The 17,476-nt window shown below is 35.6% G+C and overlaps 2 protein-coding genes and 1 non-coding gene across 5 annotated transcripts; 2 read left to right on the top strand and 1 right to left on the bottom strand.

Annotated features, from left to right (window-relative positions):
- Positions 1-820: 820 nt before the first annotated feature.
- On the top strand, positions 821-12,445 carry LOC119984469. Of its 3 annotated transcripts, XM_038828440.1 has the most exons (12): positions 822-1,244; positions 1,505-1,721; positions 2,222-2,369; positions 3,138-3,245; positions 4,261-4,418; positions 5,668-5,833; positions 6,110-6,246; positions 6,833-7,502; positions 8,854-8,966; positions 9,615-9,870; positions 10,933-11,237; positions 12,061-12,445. In XM_038828440.1, the coding sequence occupies exons 1-11, from the start codon at positions 1,067-1,069 to the stop codon at positions 11,209-11,211; spliced, it is 2,430 nt and encodes an 809-aa protein (XP_038684368.1). In that variant the 5' UTR covers positions 822-1,066; the 3' UTR covers positions 11,212-11,237; positions 12,061-12,445. The 3 variants fall into 3 exon arrangements, with proteins under 3 accessions (XP_038684370.1, XP_038684368.1, XP_038684369.1); XM_038828441.1 differs by lacking the exon at positions 822-1,244 and having other exon boundaries at positions 1,591-1,721; positions 2,209-2,369; XM_038828442.1 differs by lacking the exons at positions 10,933-11,237; positions 12,061-12,445 and having other exon boundaries at positions 821-1,244; positions 9,662-9,867.
- A 2,381-nt stretch (positions 12,446-14,826) lies between these two features.
- On the bottom strand, positions 14,827-16,070 carry LOC119984875 (putative elongation of fatty acids protein DDB_G0272012). The gene has a single exon (XM_038829016.1). The coding sequence runs from the start codon at positions 15,905-15,907 to the stop codon at positions 15,092-15,094; it is 816 nt and encodes a 271-aa protein (XP_038684944.1). The 5' UTR covers positions 15,908-16,070; the 3' UTR covers positions 14,827-15,091.
- Positions 16,071-17,300: 1,230 nt separating this feature from the next.
- TRNAD-GUC lies at positions 17,301-17,372 on the top strand. Its single transcript has one exon. It is a non-coding gene; the product is annotated as a tRNA-Asp (tRNA).
- The last annotated feature ends 104 nt before the right edge of the window (positions 17,373-17,476 follow it).

Below are 17,476 nucleotides of genomic sequence, written 5' to 3'. Positions count from 1 at the left end.
AAACCCAAAACCAAACCAGCAGGAATAAACCAAAAGCAGTTATGTATTTGTCAATGAATTTAGTTTTTTCTTCCTTAAAAAACACACGTCTATACACTAAATACTTTGCATCTACTATTTTTTTTTTTTTTGAATTTTTTAAAATTTAATTAAGCTCTAATTGAGCCTACTGCAACTCAAAAATGAAAGTGAGTGGACACACATCATTATTGCAAAACACAATTTTGTGGAGTCAAAAACTAAAATATCTCAACTTTAAGTGGTTGACTTGATAGTAAGTTGGCATGATTCAACTCTTACTAAAGAGAATAATATATTTTAGGTTTAATTCTCCTATCAAATAATTTCTTTTGAAGCCACCCACATAGGTCAAATGTCTTGTAATTGTGAGGTACATGTGAGATGAGATCATGAGAGACTTGGATACGCAAGATTTACTACTTAAGATAATGTCTGATATGTATCTAAGATTTACTATGTAAGACAGGATCCGATGTGATACTGTTTTTAGGAGGGAAAATCCGTTTCGGGTTGAACATATTACGTGTTTAAGAAATATTTACATGTTCGGACCCTAATTCATATTGGATTTTGGACGTATTTAATTGACCGAATCCAGACAAGTAAATCGGACAATAACATAATCCAGGTTAGGGTCCGGGCAAGTAAAAAAGACAAAATTTATATGTTTTAATCCAGATTTTAGACATATCACTATTATCAAATTTGATTTAATCTGGATTAGACAAAATAGAGACACCTCTAATTGTTTTGCACGATTCCTGTTAAATAGAATAGCACGTGCAGCGCCACTAGAGCTATCCGTTATTGTGAAAAACGGAAACCAAGCACATGGGTCCATTACCGGAACGACAAACGTGGCCTAGACCGACTTCTCCCTTCTTCCTCGATCCTTATACAGTTCGGAATACCCATTACTGCCAAATCCTTATTACGCCACACCCACCTTCTGCTTCGAACAAGGTCTTGCTCCAGAGTCTGAAAATCCTGATATGAATTCCAATTTTTGAATCTGGATACTCCCCTCCCTACACATATAAGGAAGATGCTCTCGAAGTTTCCCGTCACCCACTTGAAATTAACACCCAATTCTTCAATTCCGTACAGAGGAGGTTTTTGTAAGTTTGGATACTCTTGTCGGGGTTCTAGAGATGAGAAGTTAAGGTTCAAGTTTGTGGTTCAGTCTCTTGGGGATAAATGGAAGCTCAGTGACATTGATACTAGTAAGTTCACCTTTCTTTGTTCCAATTTCACAAGTTTTTTTTGCTGTTTGTTTTGGTTGTTAGTTTATTTGATTGTAAATTATGTGGGAGTCTTTCTTAATGAGTTAATTTTCACACTGAGAATCTGTTTTCAATCAATTTGGTTGGCTTTGCCCATTTCTGTGGTCCATCTGTTTGTACCCTTATTCTGCTCTCCCCGTTGAGAATTCGTGAATTAAATAAACTAGTTATTTATGAATTGTTCTCCTACTTTCTGGCAGATGCAGTGCAAGAAAAATTGAGTTCATGGCTGTCTAAAACCCAGCATATCTTGAATGAGGTGACTTCGCCCCACAAAAACAAAAAACCTGATCCTGAAGATGTGGTTGATGCTCAAGAGATGGAGGAAATATTTTTGGTGGAGCAGACTATTCATAGTAGGACCCCTAATGGAATTCTTTCATTAGCTGCTATTGTGTCAATCGAGCAATTTAGCAGGTGAGAAACTGTATGTCAGTTCTCTAAAGTTTGAAAATTCTTACACTGTTTTCTGGAATCTATAGGTTTTTTTTACTTGGGCGAAAGTTACTTTACAAAAAAACACTATCACTGAAGTTAAATCACTAATTTTATTTCTAAATTTGTAACATCTCTTAAACAATAAGGCACTAGAAGAAGAACATGGAATTAAATACGCTGCACTTCTTTGGATGGATTGGTAATCCAGCCATTATTTGTTGTTGGAGTTCCTTTCTTTACGGAGAAATGATTGCTGGATCCTGCCAATTAGATGCATAGACCCGTAAGTTATTTTTAAGTGGAAAACCAATTTTGAAATATTCCCATAAGTTTGAAATATCAAAATGAAGATGTGTGTGTGTGTGTGTGTTTGTTTGTTCTCTCTCTCTCTCCCCTCATGTTCAGAACTTACTTAATCTTCTTTGCCATAAGACTGATGAAGGGGTTATGAATTGACATTTGGAAGATGAGCCATGCAGGATGAATGGTTTGACAGGGCAGAAAATGCAAAAGATATTCAACGCACTTGTCCCTGAACCTCTGTGCAAGGATGCTCGAAATTTGGTGGAGTACTGTTGCTTTAGGTTCTTATCAAGGCATAGCTCTGGTATCCATCCCTGCCTCAAGGTTGGCAAAGTTAGCAGGAACATATGTTTTCTCTCATCCTGAAATCAGTTTAGAGAATCATTCTTTTTGATTGCATGTTCTTCAGTTAAAAAATGGTGCATCAGGATTACTTTATCTTGTATTTTCTATGAGGTGTTGCACTCTTCTGCTTTGATTTTCAGTGATTGGAAAAAGAGTACTTATTAGTTTATTTAATAGTTATAACAAGGAACGCTAATAGGCGGGGATTTGCTTCTCGTTGTAGAGCAAGTATGCATGGGTAGCACCAAAGGAAGGAAAGAGTTAGTGAAAAACAAGAAAAACAAAGTATGATCATATTGTTTTTATTCAAGAAAATCTTAAGTCGCAACCCACTGACCAACATCATGAGGATATCTGTCCCTGATGTCACTAGTTTTTTACCTCCATTAATCCTTTCAAATTGTTTGCTTTCTTAAGCACGACATCAGAAAGGTCGGGATAGCTTTTCAAGCAGCTTAGCTCTCAGTGCCTTCACAAGCTTCTTCTTATCATAGCAGACTGGTCAGCGTTGCATAGTCTTTTTCTCTCTTGTTTTCCTTTTCTGCTACAGCATTTGGAACTTCACATGAATGTATTGAATTTCTATGAGTATTGTTGTTATATAATCAAAATGTTTTCTGAAATTTCTATCTACCATATCAGTCTCTGAAAGTAAGAAAGTTTGTGTAATCACAACTATTGTTACATTTTGGAGTTAGGAAGTTTCTGATCGGCTCTGCTTTCTTGGTCAAATATTATATTTTGCAGGAACCTGCATTTCAGAGGCTAATCTTCATCACAATGCTTGCTTGGGGGGATCCCTATTGTGCAGAAAATAATTCAAATGCCAATGATCCAGACAAAGCTTCTCTTCAGGTTTATTTTATAGTTCCATAGTTGTTCTGCCATCTTTTGAAGCATTTGCATATTCAGTTTGAAATTATTAGTTTTTGCTTCAGCAGCTTGTTTCTTACTCAATTTTTAGAGGTGTAACCTGACCAAATCCAAAACAATATTGGAGATAAGGAAAAGCATTGATGGGAATGGCTGAATTAGCAGGGAGAGAGTGCTGGACCGTTTTAGCATGCAGCAGTATGATGGGTTGAGAAGATTCGAGTAGGAGATAATAAATAGAGGAGTGGAAGACCAAAAATGACGTGGATGGAAGTGATAAGAAAGGATGTGGATTATCTAGGAATAGGGAAGGCATGGCTCTATATAAGAATGGATAGGGGGAAAGGATTCAGTTAATGGACTTCAACTCTTACTAACAGTTCATGTAGCTGGCCCCAATTTATTTGGAATAAAGGCTATGATGATGATGATGAGTCATGAGAGTGATTAACCATTTTCTCAGACATGCTGGTCTTGATGCAAACAGTTGTAAGGCTGGATGTTACAATTGTTTGGCAGCTAGAGTATAGTTTTCTTAATTATGTCTCCTTAAACCCAGTCCAACATTCATTCTGCTGTCATTCCCTTTCTTCAACTTAATATTAAAGTTGTGTTGATTTGCTGGGCTTCTAAGAGAATCTGAATTGCAAAAGTATTAACCTTTGGCACACAAAGCGCCCCCCCACCCCCCTGGGGGGGCGATTTGATCCTTTTACTGGAACTTGAATGTTATCTCATTGTTACGAGCTACTCGTTCCAGCAAACCTATGGTCCGGATAACACTTTAATCATACTAAACAGAATATGACAACAAATATCAATGACTTATCTTATACTATTTATCTAGTACTCGGGGCACTTTAACCATTTATCTATAGAGTTCAACTCTTGCTCAATTGTGGTTGTATTTGACTCATCTAATATCTACTTTCTCAATCTTATAAAATAATTTCTGAGTGTTTAGTTTGAATATTCTACATTCTTCTTGTTTTTTAAGGGGAAGCTTGTACTAGAAGAGGCTTTTGTTCGCATTGCTCCAGCTGTATCAGGTGTGGCTGATCGATCGACAGTACATAATCTTTTCAAGGCTCTTGCTGGTGATGAACAGGGCATCTCCGTAAATTCATGGCTGACCTATGTTGATGAACTTCTCAAGTAAGCTTCACGATTTTCTTCATTTATCTGTGCGGGTTATCTGATGATAATTCTCTCATGACTTCTTCTTATCAAGTCTACACTATGTTCAAAATCATAAGGTGAACTGGAGACAGCCAAGCTAGTAAAGGAAGCTTGTAGTTTAGAGGATACTTCAGGTTGCCTCTGCTGGATGTAAATGAAAGAAAAGCACTGACTCAATTGAATTTACGTTTCTCTCACTTTATGTTGTGTTCTTTCTCCATTTTAAAATTGTGTCGATGATATGTTCTAGAGAAGCATTGTTTGGAAGTTGTCTAGTGGTTGCTAACAAGTCTTTTCATTACTATTTTCCTTTAGTACTTTTTTGGCCTCCCTTTCCTTTGTACATTATCTGATCCATTTCCCTTATTTTTTTTACCTGGAAGACTATAACTCGATCTCCTTCTACTTTATGGATTCCAGTTTGCGTCGTAATGAATATTAACCTTTTATCCTGAAGAGTGAGTGCCCTGCTATATAGTTATGGATAAATGCACAGAAAGAACATAAAGATTCAAATTACAATTCCTTAGGAAAACCAGAAAAATATCACTCTTACAATCAATCCTTGAATAATATCTTTCATTTGAAATACTTTTATGGGAAGATCAGTTTCTTATAAATTCTTGCACTTTTATTCACTGAATGACTAATTGACCATAATTGGGTCACTAGGATTGCTGCCACGATTGATAACTTCATATTGTTTTAACAAACAATTCAGTTGCTCAGAATTTAAAACGTTTCTTCATTAGCCAAACTGGTCCCTTTTTTCTATAACTCTTTGCACCGCCTTTATAATGAGCTTCTAGCTGGGCCTTTCTTTTCAGTGCACTTCCAGATATTCTTACACTACAGACAGCTCCTTTCTTTTCTTATTTATTTTATCAGACAGCTCCTTTCTATATTCCGGAACCAATAGGTTCTTCATGGACATGTGCCAATCAAGGAAAGCTATCCAACTTTGGAGATTCTCTCACTTTTAGGACTACCTCTACGACTTTTAATTTATATTCAACTTCAGATTCGCAAGAAAAAGTGTGCTATTTCTCAAACAATATTTATTAGGCTTATAATTGTGCTTTTGGGTATCTTATCATCATCAAAGTCCTTATCCCAAATAAATTGTGGTTGGCCACATGAATCCATAAAAGATTGTGCATATGGGCATCTGCTGTATTTTTGCGGTCTGTTCTGCTTGTCTCAGTTCTTACTGCATTTAATACAGGGTGCATGAAGGAAGGAAGTCTTACCAGATTCGTGAGTTCCCTCAGCTAACAAATGAGAAAGTCTTATGCATCGCCTCTAGCAGGAAGCGACCAGTTCTTAAATGGGAGAATAACATGGCATGGCCTGGGAAACTTATGTTGACTGAAAAAGCACTCTATTTTGAGGTATTTAACGTTTTTAGCTAGGCTGGTCATGACATTGAAGCCTAAATTCCTTTTCCATGGAAGTTTCTGAAGAAATAGGTGACACATAGAATGTCAAAATTGAACTTCGACTAGTTTCTTATGTTACAATGAAAATCTTCTTAAATTGGTCCTAGAACTCTGTTGGTGATTATGCTGTTATAATGAAATGAATATCTAGTAAAGTTTTCTTTTGCTACTATGTGTTTGACTGAAGTGACATTTATCCTTTATCATTTATATCCTTATGAATTGTAGGCAGCCGAACTACTGGGGCGCAAAGAAGCTATGCGACTTGATCTTACAAGAGATGGGTTACAGGTTGAGAAAACAAAAGTTGGACCTCTGGGTTCAGTTCTTTTTGACTCTGCAGTATCTGTTTCATCTGGGCTTGAGTGAGTAAGCTTCTTGATAACAGTCTCTGGTTTACTTGAGTTCTCATCATACTGGTAAGAATGCATTTGTACAGAACTGAAATACCATTTTTCATGTCAGACAGCTGGCTTCTAATAAATCCTTTATAAGTTAAAGATGTGGCTCGATGGATAGCCCAGTTTTGAAGCTAACCTGAAAAATCAGATTCAATCAGATTTAAACAAAAATGTGTAATAAATTAGTTTATTTGTACTAAATCTATTTCTGCTTAAGATTTACAAAGATATCGCTCATGACTTGGTATAGAGTCCATGTAGTCATCGTGCTGAATCTACTTCTGCTTAAGATTTACAAAGATAGGTGCATTTATTTTTGCTCCTTTAGGCCTTGTGTTGTTTCTCACTCGTGAAAAATACTAGTTCTTTCTTATTTTATTTTTCACAGGAGGGGGCAATTGAACCTTGCACCTTGTGCAAGTTTAAGGAGTTGCCTACCACCAGGCCACAAGCTCTTTGTTTTACTGTTTCAGTATACTAATCTCTTTTATCTGCAATCATGTTGAAATCTCTATGCTCATTTGTATCTCAACACTGAATTTTAATTCAGGTCAGAGAAATGGGTCCTAGAATTTGTTGACTTTGGAGGTGACTTTAGACGAGATGTTTGGCATGCATTCATCAATGAAGTTATCTCTTTACATAGCTTCATACGTGAGTTTGGGCCTGAGGATAGTGATCAATCAATATCTATAGTGTATGGTGCAGACAAAGGGAAGGAAAGGGCAACTACCAGTGGCATCTGTAGTATAGCAAGACTTCAGGCACTTCAGTTTATGCGGAAGTTGTTGGATGATCCCATAAAACTAGTTCAGTTCTCTTATTTGCAAATTGCACCTGATGGCGATGTTGTTTGCCAAGCTCTTGCTGTGAATTATTGGGGTGGACCATTAGTTACAAAGCTCGCAGATACAGGAGCAAGCCCTTCTGATGAGGCAGTAGAGACTAGTAATCATGTGTTTGACTTAGACGGAAGTACTTACTTGCAGAAGTGGATGAAGTCTCCTTCTTGGGCTTCTAATGCTTCCATTAATTTTTGGAAGAATTCTTCAGCAGGACAAGGGGTGGTACTGAGTAAAAATCTTGTTGTTGCTGATGCAACTCTGGTAGAGAGGGCTGCAGCAATAAGCAAACAAAAATTTCGTGTAGTCGAGAGAACTCAAGCAACAATTGATGCTGCAACACTGAAAGGAATACCGAGTAACATCGACCTTTTCAAGGTTTGACTTTTTGCTGATTTTTTGGTGTCTTCTATTTCAGGTTTTAATTTCCAATAAGCAGATTATATTGCTGCACCACAAAGTAGTATTTTATTATTTTTTTTATCATGGCATGTATAATCTGTATCGATTATATTAAGGTCAAACAAAAGGATAAAATAATGTAAGGATAAAGGAAAAAATCGTGCTCTTGGGGTATGCTTTTCTAATATAGTATGAAAGGGTTTATAATAAGCCCCTGATAATATAAATCTCTTTCCTACTATACCTTTAGTCCTTGCTAGGTTCCTGATAAACGGATAAACCACTTCAATGTTTTGGGTCTTCAAATTAAACAAGCATTTCGTAGAAAAATACATTGGAGAATGAATCTGGCAAACTATAGAAACAAGAAGCAGAAATTTAGCTGAAATGCATGAAAATGTGAAATTTTTTTTTCTAGAAGTCTTTTAAAATATTGAAGAATAAAGGGGGCCATTTGAGGTTCAATCATACAATAACTGAAGAAAAAGACCTAGAGAGACACAAGTTCCACTTCAGTACCAAATTTGAACTCCCTATCACCATGCCTGCCTAATGCTGGCCAGCAGCAATAAAATTTTATTTTATAGGTTTTGCTTTTCTTCTTTCGTAGGGTGCGGTATGTTATTTTGTGGCACTCAAGGTTTTCATGGTTTTAGTTTTGATGGTTGGATTATCAAGCAAGGGTCAGATTGGATAAAGAGAAGAACCTGAGTCCCAGGCATCTCTTGTTGTTGTGAACACTGTTAGAATATGTATAAATGATGTGAAATGCCCTAACCCAACAATTTAACTTGTTGGATTGAATGGTAAAGTAACTAATCTTAACATGGTATTGGAGTGTTAGAATATGGTATAAATGCTGTGAATGTCACAAACCAAACAAGCTAACTTATTGGGTGGAATGGTGAAGTAACTAATCTTAACAAACACAAACCTGAGAAGGGCCTTTTTGTTTTTTGTTCCATGGTATTCCTGTTCATGCAAATGAATAGACCTTCTGATACGTAGTTTGATAAAACTTCTAGTTCATTCATTCTCACTCATGTTTTTATCTTTCTATAGGTTTGGCTTTGGCTCCAAATCCAATATGTTTTGACTTTTGAAGAAAAAGATGCCAAAACCATATCATGGTTACGAAAATTACTGTTTTAAGAAGCTAGAAATCCCTCCTGTGGGCTTTATGCTTGAAGAAATCTTTCTGGTCCTACTTTAAAATGTCCATATTTATTATTACTTTGATAGTGGTTTATAGTCAAGTAGTCATTATTAAATTGCAATCATCAATGTTTTTTTGAGCTAAATGGTTTTGATTATGCCTTTTATGCAGGAACTTATACTTCCTTTGGCAATAGTTACAAAGAATTTTGAAAAGCTTAGACGCTGGGAGGAGCCACATTTGACCATCTCTTTTCTAGCCATTTCCTACACAATTATATTCAGGTATGTTTTATTTTACAGGAAATCTAATGAATTAATCCTTGGTTTGATTCACTGTAACTGTAAGCAGTTTCAATGGTGAGAAAAGGCCTTATGTATCCAGGTTTTGTTGGAAATCACCAAATTAATTTATAGTTTCACTCAAACAACTAATTTTTTATTCGTTGACTTCAAGATCTATGACATACCTGCACTTTTGCAATCTTTCCTTCACAGTATTTCAGCTATCATTTCAAGAGCTCATTTAAATTTAGTTCGAATGGTGGGGCATCTTCTTGATAATATTTCTTGATTTCCTTCTGAAAATCTGAACTGTTTGAATTCTCATTCAAGGTGTTTGTTGATTAATTTCGATAAAGTACTGATGGTGAGGAAATTTGCAATGTCAAAGGTAGTGTGCTATGATATTGTTGAGCAGTAAAAATAAAATGCCCTTCTCAAAAAGGTTGAAAAACTTTATTGTGCTCCCTATAACAGCATATATGTTTTGCACGGGAGTAGGTGTGCTAGTTTTGCATTGCTAACCAGCAAGGTTGATATAAAGCATTTTCTGTTGCTTAATTGTTCTATATTTTTATTTTTTTTAAAATGACCATCAATTTTTTGATTGTAGAACTTGAATCTAGCTGACATTTTTGCTTCTATATTCAGAAATTTGCTCCCGTATGTGTTTCCTACAATGATGATGATTTTGGCAGCTGTAATGCTAACACTAAAGGGCCTAAAGGAGCAAGGCCGCCTTGGAAGGTCTTTTGGAAAAGTTACCATCCGTGATCAGCCTCCATCAAATACTATTCAAAAGATAATGGCTTTGAGAGATGCCATGGATGATATGGAAAATTATCTCCAGAATCTGAACGTCACACTTCTGAAAATTCGTACCATTGTTCTTTCGGGCCAACCCCAGGTAGGTTTCCTATCTTATTAGAGAACTTTGTTGAAATATGCTATTAACAATTTTTAAATGTCATGTCAATTTATAGATATTGTAATCTTACTACATAATCAAGATAGATTGTGCCTTTTATTGTCATCTTCCACCAAAATTGTTCACCATCAATGGCACTCCGACGAATGATTAACAATTTAACAAGATAGTCCCCAATATTTTCTTTAATATTAAACGCCATTTGGAAGAATAAACCATTCTTGTAAACTGCCATTAACCACCATTCTTTTCTTGCATGCATAATTTTGTGTGTTTTCCTTCATTTTCAATAAAAATGATTATTGCTATTTCTCAGGAGTGTCATCAAACAAGGATTGTTTTCTTGTTTGAAGGCATGGGTATGACATATTCCTGGTGCTATTTTAGCTCCCTAAGGTGATCAAAAGGGTTGAGAGTGTTTGTGGGAGGGGAGGACTTGGTGTGTATCCCAGCTATTGGACTGATAAATACAATAAACAAAAACTTGAATATGGAGACTAAGAGTGTTTGGATTGAGGGATTTGGAGGGAATGAAGAAAAGGAAAGAGAGTTTCTTTCCAATTCCCTTGTTTGGATAGTTTATAAAAAATAGGGAAGAGATTTGAATGGAATTGGAGAGAAATTTCATTAAAATTTTGTTAAAATTCTTCCTCCACAAAGTGGAGTCATTTGGAGTGAATGGATGACTAATTAAGTTATTTATAAATTAAAAACTTGACATTTTAACATAAAAATAATGATAAATTAGTAAATTAAACTATTTTTTTTTCCTTTCTATTTTTATCTATCCAAACATGGGAGAAAAAAAGTATTATTCATTCCCTTCCCCTCCCCAAATCCCTCAATCCAAACACACTATAAAGACAAAAAGAAGTAAGATCATATTACTTTTATTAATATGAAACCTCTCCATGGTAAGGCTACTGTGGACCCACCTCTGCAGCATGATATTATTGTTATTTTGAGGTTTTATCCAGTTATTTTGTTCTGTTATTCCTATTTTTTGGCTTCTAAGACTTCAAATGATTTATATTTTATCAGATAACAACCGAGGTTGCAATGGTGTTATTGTCTTGGGCTGCAATTCTTCTCATTATCCCCTTCAAGTACGTTCTTGCCTTTCTTCTGATTGATCTCTTCACTCGGGAGCTCAGTTTCAGGAGGGAAATGGTCAAGAGGTTCCGTACTTTCTTGAAGGAACGTTGGGACATAATACCAGCTACCCCAGTTATAGTTTTACCTTACGAGTCCAAACCAGCCAATCGAATAAAGGAAACAGAACAAGCAATAAGAAAGACGTTAAAGTTGCAGGAGAACTAGATGGATCGCCGTCTTTGACTATACAGGTTAGTTTTTGAAGACCTTAATCCATGAAAAAGAGAGAGTAATATTTTCTCCCATGTAAAAAGAAAATTGGAGCATGTACATAATGGTATGTTAACACTTTTCTGCAAAATGGCCCTCCCAAGTCCCAAATCTGGGAGGACAGGAAATGTGGCAATTTGATTAAGTGGCCCCGGGAATGGACCCTCAACAACCTGTGCTGTTGCATAAGGTTTAGTTATTGCAAGATTGGCTTCTAAATTGAAGATTGCCTGTAAGCAATCAACTCTTTTTGAAGGCCCTCAACGGATACTATCTTTCGTTGGTGGCGTTGTGTGAGTTACCCAGGTAAAAAAACCCTAATAGGTCATGATAAATGTTCAAATGTACACTTTAATTGATAATTTATCATGGACATTTGTCATGACAAATAGGGCTTCAAGTGATTATTACATAATTAAAGTACAAATATATTTTTAATCACTTTATATTTATTTCTATATTTTTAGGCCAAAAAACTTATAATCCATTTTCAATTCTGGTCTTGTTCCATAAAAAGACCATATTATGAAGCCTAGTTTTGTTCAATCATGTGGCATCATATTAAGTGTAAAATAGATCATTTGCATTATTTGTATATTTACATATCACCATTCCATTAATCATCCTATCATGTAGATAAATATATATACATATGTATATATATTTATCCCACATCATTTACTACCATCTACATTTGGTATCGAAAGTCCATATATATATATATATATATATATATTTGTCTTGACATCAATAAATGTAATATAACCATTTGTATTGATTTTAACGTATACATTAATATTACAGCTCATTTCTCTTCTAAAAGTCTTCAACTCTTCATCAATACTGCGAAATACGACATTGAAAGGACCCATGCGAAGAATATCATTAGTATTCTCCATCTCATCAGTAGATTTTCACTTCTATAAATTGAGACACTGAGACAATTCGAAAAAGAAGAGTTTTTCTGGAGAAAAAAAAAAAGAACAGAGAGAGGCAGAAAGTGAGGAAGTGTTATTGGGTAGCTGAGAGGAAGTTAGAATTACTATACAATGAGATGTTCTTATAAGTATGTTATATTATTTGTGTAAGCCTATCATGAGGAATTAATCCTCTTATTAGGGTGACGATGGATCTACTCTATTGTATTTAAATAAATTTGGTTTGATTAATTGTTAGTTTATTTATGCTATGTCAAGTGTTAATTCGCTATGCTTTATTGATAATTAAATCCTGATGTTTAGTTACCATCCAGGTTTGATTACCATGATGCAAATTGAGGCATATGTCGATGTCCAATTTGAGATCAACTTCTTGTTGTTAACACCAAAGTTACTTTGACATAAATGTCATATGCTAGGGTCTTTGTGACCACTACAGAAGTTATCATAAATCCTAATGCGTTCTTGATTGCCCTAGCCAATCCAAATGCCCATGGATGGTTGCAATTAAGGATAGACGTGGTAAGTTAGATGCCCATGACTATTACATAAATTAGGGGACTTGATATTTGACATGTATGAATGAAATGATAATTACCGGCTAAATAATTTAAGTGCAATAGAGTTGGTGAAATTGTATCCTTAGTGTTTGTCTACTTGTGTTAATTTTGTTTTCACTGATAATTACGAAGAGTTGGAATTGCAGATATTTAGTATTCAGTCCTTGTGGATACAACACTCATATTTGTCAGCTCTATACTACAATTGATTCGTGCACTTGCGAGTATAATTTGGTTTTGGAATCGCTATATTTTTAGCAGGTCTTAAATCTCACATCAGTCCATTTGGTTTATAATTGAATGAGTGTGGGTGTGAGGTGAATATGAGGTGAGGACACAATGAGCGTGGGATAAGTATGACCATGTTTGGTATAAAATAAAGAGTAAGTATGACTGTGAGAATTTTAATAATTTAATGGATGTGATTACTTTATAATCAGTAAGAATAATCTATTTGTATATTAATGACTATTCTCCATTATGAAGAATAGTCAAGCTCACCAATAAACGTACCCATTCTCACAATTTTGGTGTTGGTGAGCTTAGTTATTCTTGCCTTGCTTTTTCTTACCACAAAATTTATATCTACAGAGACATTACAGGACGTATATATAAATATGAAGAAGATACATGAGAATGAATTAATGTAGCTAGTTTGCAAAACCCTAGCTATTTAATTTGTTTTGAGTGTAAAAGAAATTAGAAAAGGGCGGGGACAAAGAGAAGACATTGTAGATGTAGAGGGTTCGAATATTGTGAATAGCATTTGTGTGTGCATTTGTACGAGTGTGTGTGCGTTGTATATGTGTGAGTTTGAGGGATACATATGTGGTTCATGTGTGCGTTTCTATTATCATATAAAAAAAAAAAAAAAAAAAGATGATGAAGGTGACCCCTCCGCCTCCTTCAGCAGCAAAATAGGACTTTCGGTCAGTTCAAGTACAAACCCATTATGTTACAAGCAGGGATCGAAGTGGCAATGCCCTAGCTATGATTGCTATAGTTGAAAATTCCACTGTCAAGACTCTCCAGTTATTAATATTACAAAAATCAAGTAATTAGACTCAAGTGAGGCTTAATGATTGTAAAATTCAAAACAAGGTCGGTGATTTGAGAAGGGAATTAATTAATTAATTGACCAAGAAAACTGTAGTCTTTTCTTTTTTATTACAAAAGCAAAATTGAAAGAATTAGGGATATATATATATAATCCATTGACTAAAAACAACAGAGGATCCAAATTCAACTCTCCACATAAATAATAAAGTAGCAAAGATACACACATACACGGTCACCTCGTTACCAAGAAAGTAATGAATTAGTACTGGAAGAAGTAAAGAGCCTGAGATGATATATGCTGGTCTATATATATATATATAGGCTGTCCTTAGTTGATGAAATGATATTAAACCATGGAAGTGAAGTCCCCTTCCAAAACAAAAGAAAATAAATAAATAAAAGACAAGTCCCCACTTTGTTGTACATGCAGCATCATCATTGTCTGGTGCTAATTAAGGATATTTTATTTTACATGGTCACCTCCAACTTCCCAACTTAACTGAAAACCAATGTATGTGTTAGATTTGGTGCAATTCAAAATGCCTTTCTTTTTTTACCTAAAATCTAGACTCTGCCCAAATCGGACAACAAGAGAATAATTTATCAAACTGAGAAGGTTGAATTCTATTATTATTATTATTCCTGCATGTCATTTATTAAATCATCAATCACATTTTATGCAGTATCATTTATTGCATGCGCGCATTGTTCTACATAAATTTTCTACCTTGACGCTAGTGTAAATTAGGCCAAAATTTAGCGTCTAGTCACAAGAATATTTCTTCCAGTGGAAATCAAACTCAGTACATTTCGAGTCTATATATTCAGTTCAGCATCAAAGAGATTCATCACTAAAATATCACCTAAAATGATTAAAGAATAAGAAACAGTACTACTAATTCTTCTTAGAGAGAGAGAGAGAGATTCCACATAAGTTACTTTCTTCACTGCACTATTTATTATAATGAATTAAGGCCATGCCATCTTCAACTACCAGAAAACAACGTTGTCCTAACAAGACAAAATTAAATAAGAACATGCCAAATTATTACCAACAATCCATTGAATCAATTACTGATACATTTTTTTAAAAAATAAACACAAAAAATTTAAACAAGACTAAATGATTTAATTTAAAACCCTAATGAATTAACTAACTATGCCACCTTTTTTTAAATATCGTAGAGAAATATGTTTGCGGTTGGAATCGAATCTTGAACACACATATGCCTAACTCAATCGATTGCCAACCAAACCACCTCTCGTCGTTGGTACTAACTATGCCACCTTAGTCTTGGCACCACCACTACTATAGTTCTTAGAGTAAAAATCAATAAACAGAACCAAAAGAGAAGTAATAAAAACAGAACTAAAGCACCAACCCCACATCCCAGAACAGCCAACAGATCCACCACTAAAATGGTAATAGAAAATCAAACTCATTATTCCAAAGCTGGAGAAGAACTGCAGGATCTGGCAATCCGTCACCAACCGCTTCCACCTAGGTCTCACCCCGAGTGCACACAACAAGTAATACGTGTACATGATGACATGTACCGACGCATTCGTCACCAGCATTAGAGGGAACATGGACTGCGAAGTATGCAACCACAGGTAACACATGATCACAACCATGGCGTGGTGGTAGACGTGGAGGAACGTGAGGCGTCTCATCATGGACTCGCTGAGGATGATAAGGAGGGTGTCGATGTATTCTAGGATCTTGGAGAGGTAGAAGATGTAGGCCCAGAAGAAGAGGGGCCCACTGGGAGGGGTTTGTGGGGGGAAGCAAATGAAGTGGTGGATGCTTGGTGTGTGGGCGAAGATTGAGAGAGTGCAACCAAGGGCCATGATGAGGGAGAAGATGAGGAGTGTAAGGTTGTGGACGGCTGTGATTGGTTTGAGGATGTGGGATCCAATGGAGGGGATGTGGTGGTGGTGAGATAGAAGGAAAGTGAGGGTGAGGTAGGAGAGGATGGTGAGTGTTAGGAAGTTTAGAGAGGAACCCAGGGTTTCTCCTTGACTCCATGTGAAGTTGAGGATTTTTGGGTGGCTCACTAGCCAATACTCAAGTGTAGAGAAAATAGGGTTCATAGTATAAAATGGTGGTGGAGGTGGTGGTGGTGGGACGGCGGCAATGCTGGTGGGTGGTGGTGAGAGTGGGGTACTCTAGATAGTTGAAAAGCAGGGAGCTAGGTTTAAACTTTAAAGGGGACTAAGGAGTAAGCTAGAAGGGGGGGTTATTAAGACCAGTCAAGTGCTCTGCCAGACTGCCAGTACTGAGGCAAGAGTTTGTTCCTATTTTTCATTTAATGTACGCATTAAATGGTATATCTGCCTCATCTCATACCACCCTCAACAGTGCTGTTTATATGGCACCGTTTGGTGCACGATTCTAGTACCATATGCTGCATCGTGGTGTACCAAACAACAATATTGGAGATAAAAAATCGAGGCAATTTTTGAACAATATTGAGACAATAGGATAATTCTTTGACAATATTGGGCGCACATACCTTTTTTTTTTTAAAAAAAAACTTATATTTAATTAATGACCTAACATAAAAGGACAAAGAGTAGGTTAGTATGAGCAAATAATTTATCAGTCTTTGATGAGTGTTTCCAGAGTATTGTGTGTACGATGTTGTTTATTTTGTATCTTTAACTATATGTATAGAAGTACGGATGGTGGTTGTTGTTGTGCGGAATGAACATTGCATTGTCCCCTGCTCATTCTATTAGAGCTTCTGCTAGTAGGAGTTACCACATTTTGATAGACATGTTTGCTCTTTGTCCAGCATTTTGCTGCTTTTGTGGTATTGTTCACTAATCACTAGGTTACTATATATATGTCTCTTCATATACTTGTCACATTCTGTGTGTAATTAGGGTTTTTAAATGTGTACATAAATTAAAGAGGAAGTTGGTTATAACAATGAGGACAATCGATGATACATTCTCTTTGCTTAGACTCACTATATATAATTATGGGTGGCTGGGACCTGCTGTAAACTTTTTACAGCAGGTCCCGCTGTAATGAATCTAAAGGGATTAAAAAAAATTTATTTTATTTTTAAAAAATTACGGATGTATTTTGATCAGGTTTACGAGTGTAATGGTATATTTTTTATCCCATACAAAAATCAAATTGAACATGAAAAAGAGATGAAAATTGTGAACCGTTGAATATAAACCCGTAACATTATATGTCTATCTTGTGATGAATTTGATTTTTGTTTGGGATGAAAATTATACCATTAGATTCGTAAACACGATCAAAATACATTCATAATTTTATTTTATTTTTTAAAAAAATTTAAATACTTCTTATTTATTAAAGTGGGGTCTGCTGTAAAAAAAATTACAGCAGACCCCCGGCATCCATATAATTATATATACGATTGCTAAGTGAAAAAAAAAATGTAAGCTTTAGTAACTCGAAATAGAAATTATAAATTTGATCAACATAAAAGCTGCTCATCAACAAGTCGTTGTAGTATAGTGGTGAGTATTCCCGCCTGTCACGCGGGTGACCCGGGTTCGATCCCCGGCAACGGCGTAATTTTTTTTTTTTAAAATTTTGGTTCTTTATACAATTTTTGAACCCTAACCAGAGAGAATAGAGGACTAATTTTACCTGATCGACATTCCGTCGGTCCTCGG

This window comes from Tripterygium wilfordii, chromosome 18 (assembly GCF_013401445.1).
Source record: "Tripterygium wilfordii isolate XIE 37 chromosome 18, ASM1340144v1, whole genome shotgun sequence".
Lineage (NCBI taxonomy): Eukaryota > Viridiplantae > Streptophyta > Magnoliopsida > Celastrales > Celastraceae > Tripterygium > Tripterygium wilfordii.
The sequence above is the reverse complement of the archived record's forward strand: the minus strand, read 5'-3'. Positions and strand labels throughout refer to the sequence as shown.

Bases quoted from the DNA above. Each gene is read 5' to 3' on its own strand.
- LOC119984469 (XM_038828440.1), top strand. From the start codon at position 1,067: ATGCTCTCGAAGTTTCCCGTCACCCACTTGAAATTAACACCCAATTCT. The intron at 4,419-5,667 runs GTAAGCTTCACG...CATTTAATACAG, and splicing joins TATGTTGATGAACTTCTCAA to GGTGCATGAAGGAAGGAAGT. The intron at 6,247-6,832 runs GTGAGTAAGCTT...ATTTTAATTCAG, and splicing joins TCTGTTTCATCTGGGCTTGA to GTCAGAGAAATGGGTCCTAG.
- LOC119984875 (XM_038829016.1), bottom strand. From the start codon at position 15,907: ATGAACCCTATTTTCTCTACACTTGAGTATTGGCTAGTGAGCCACCCA.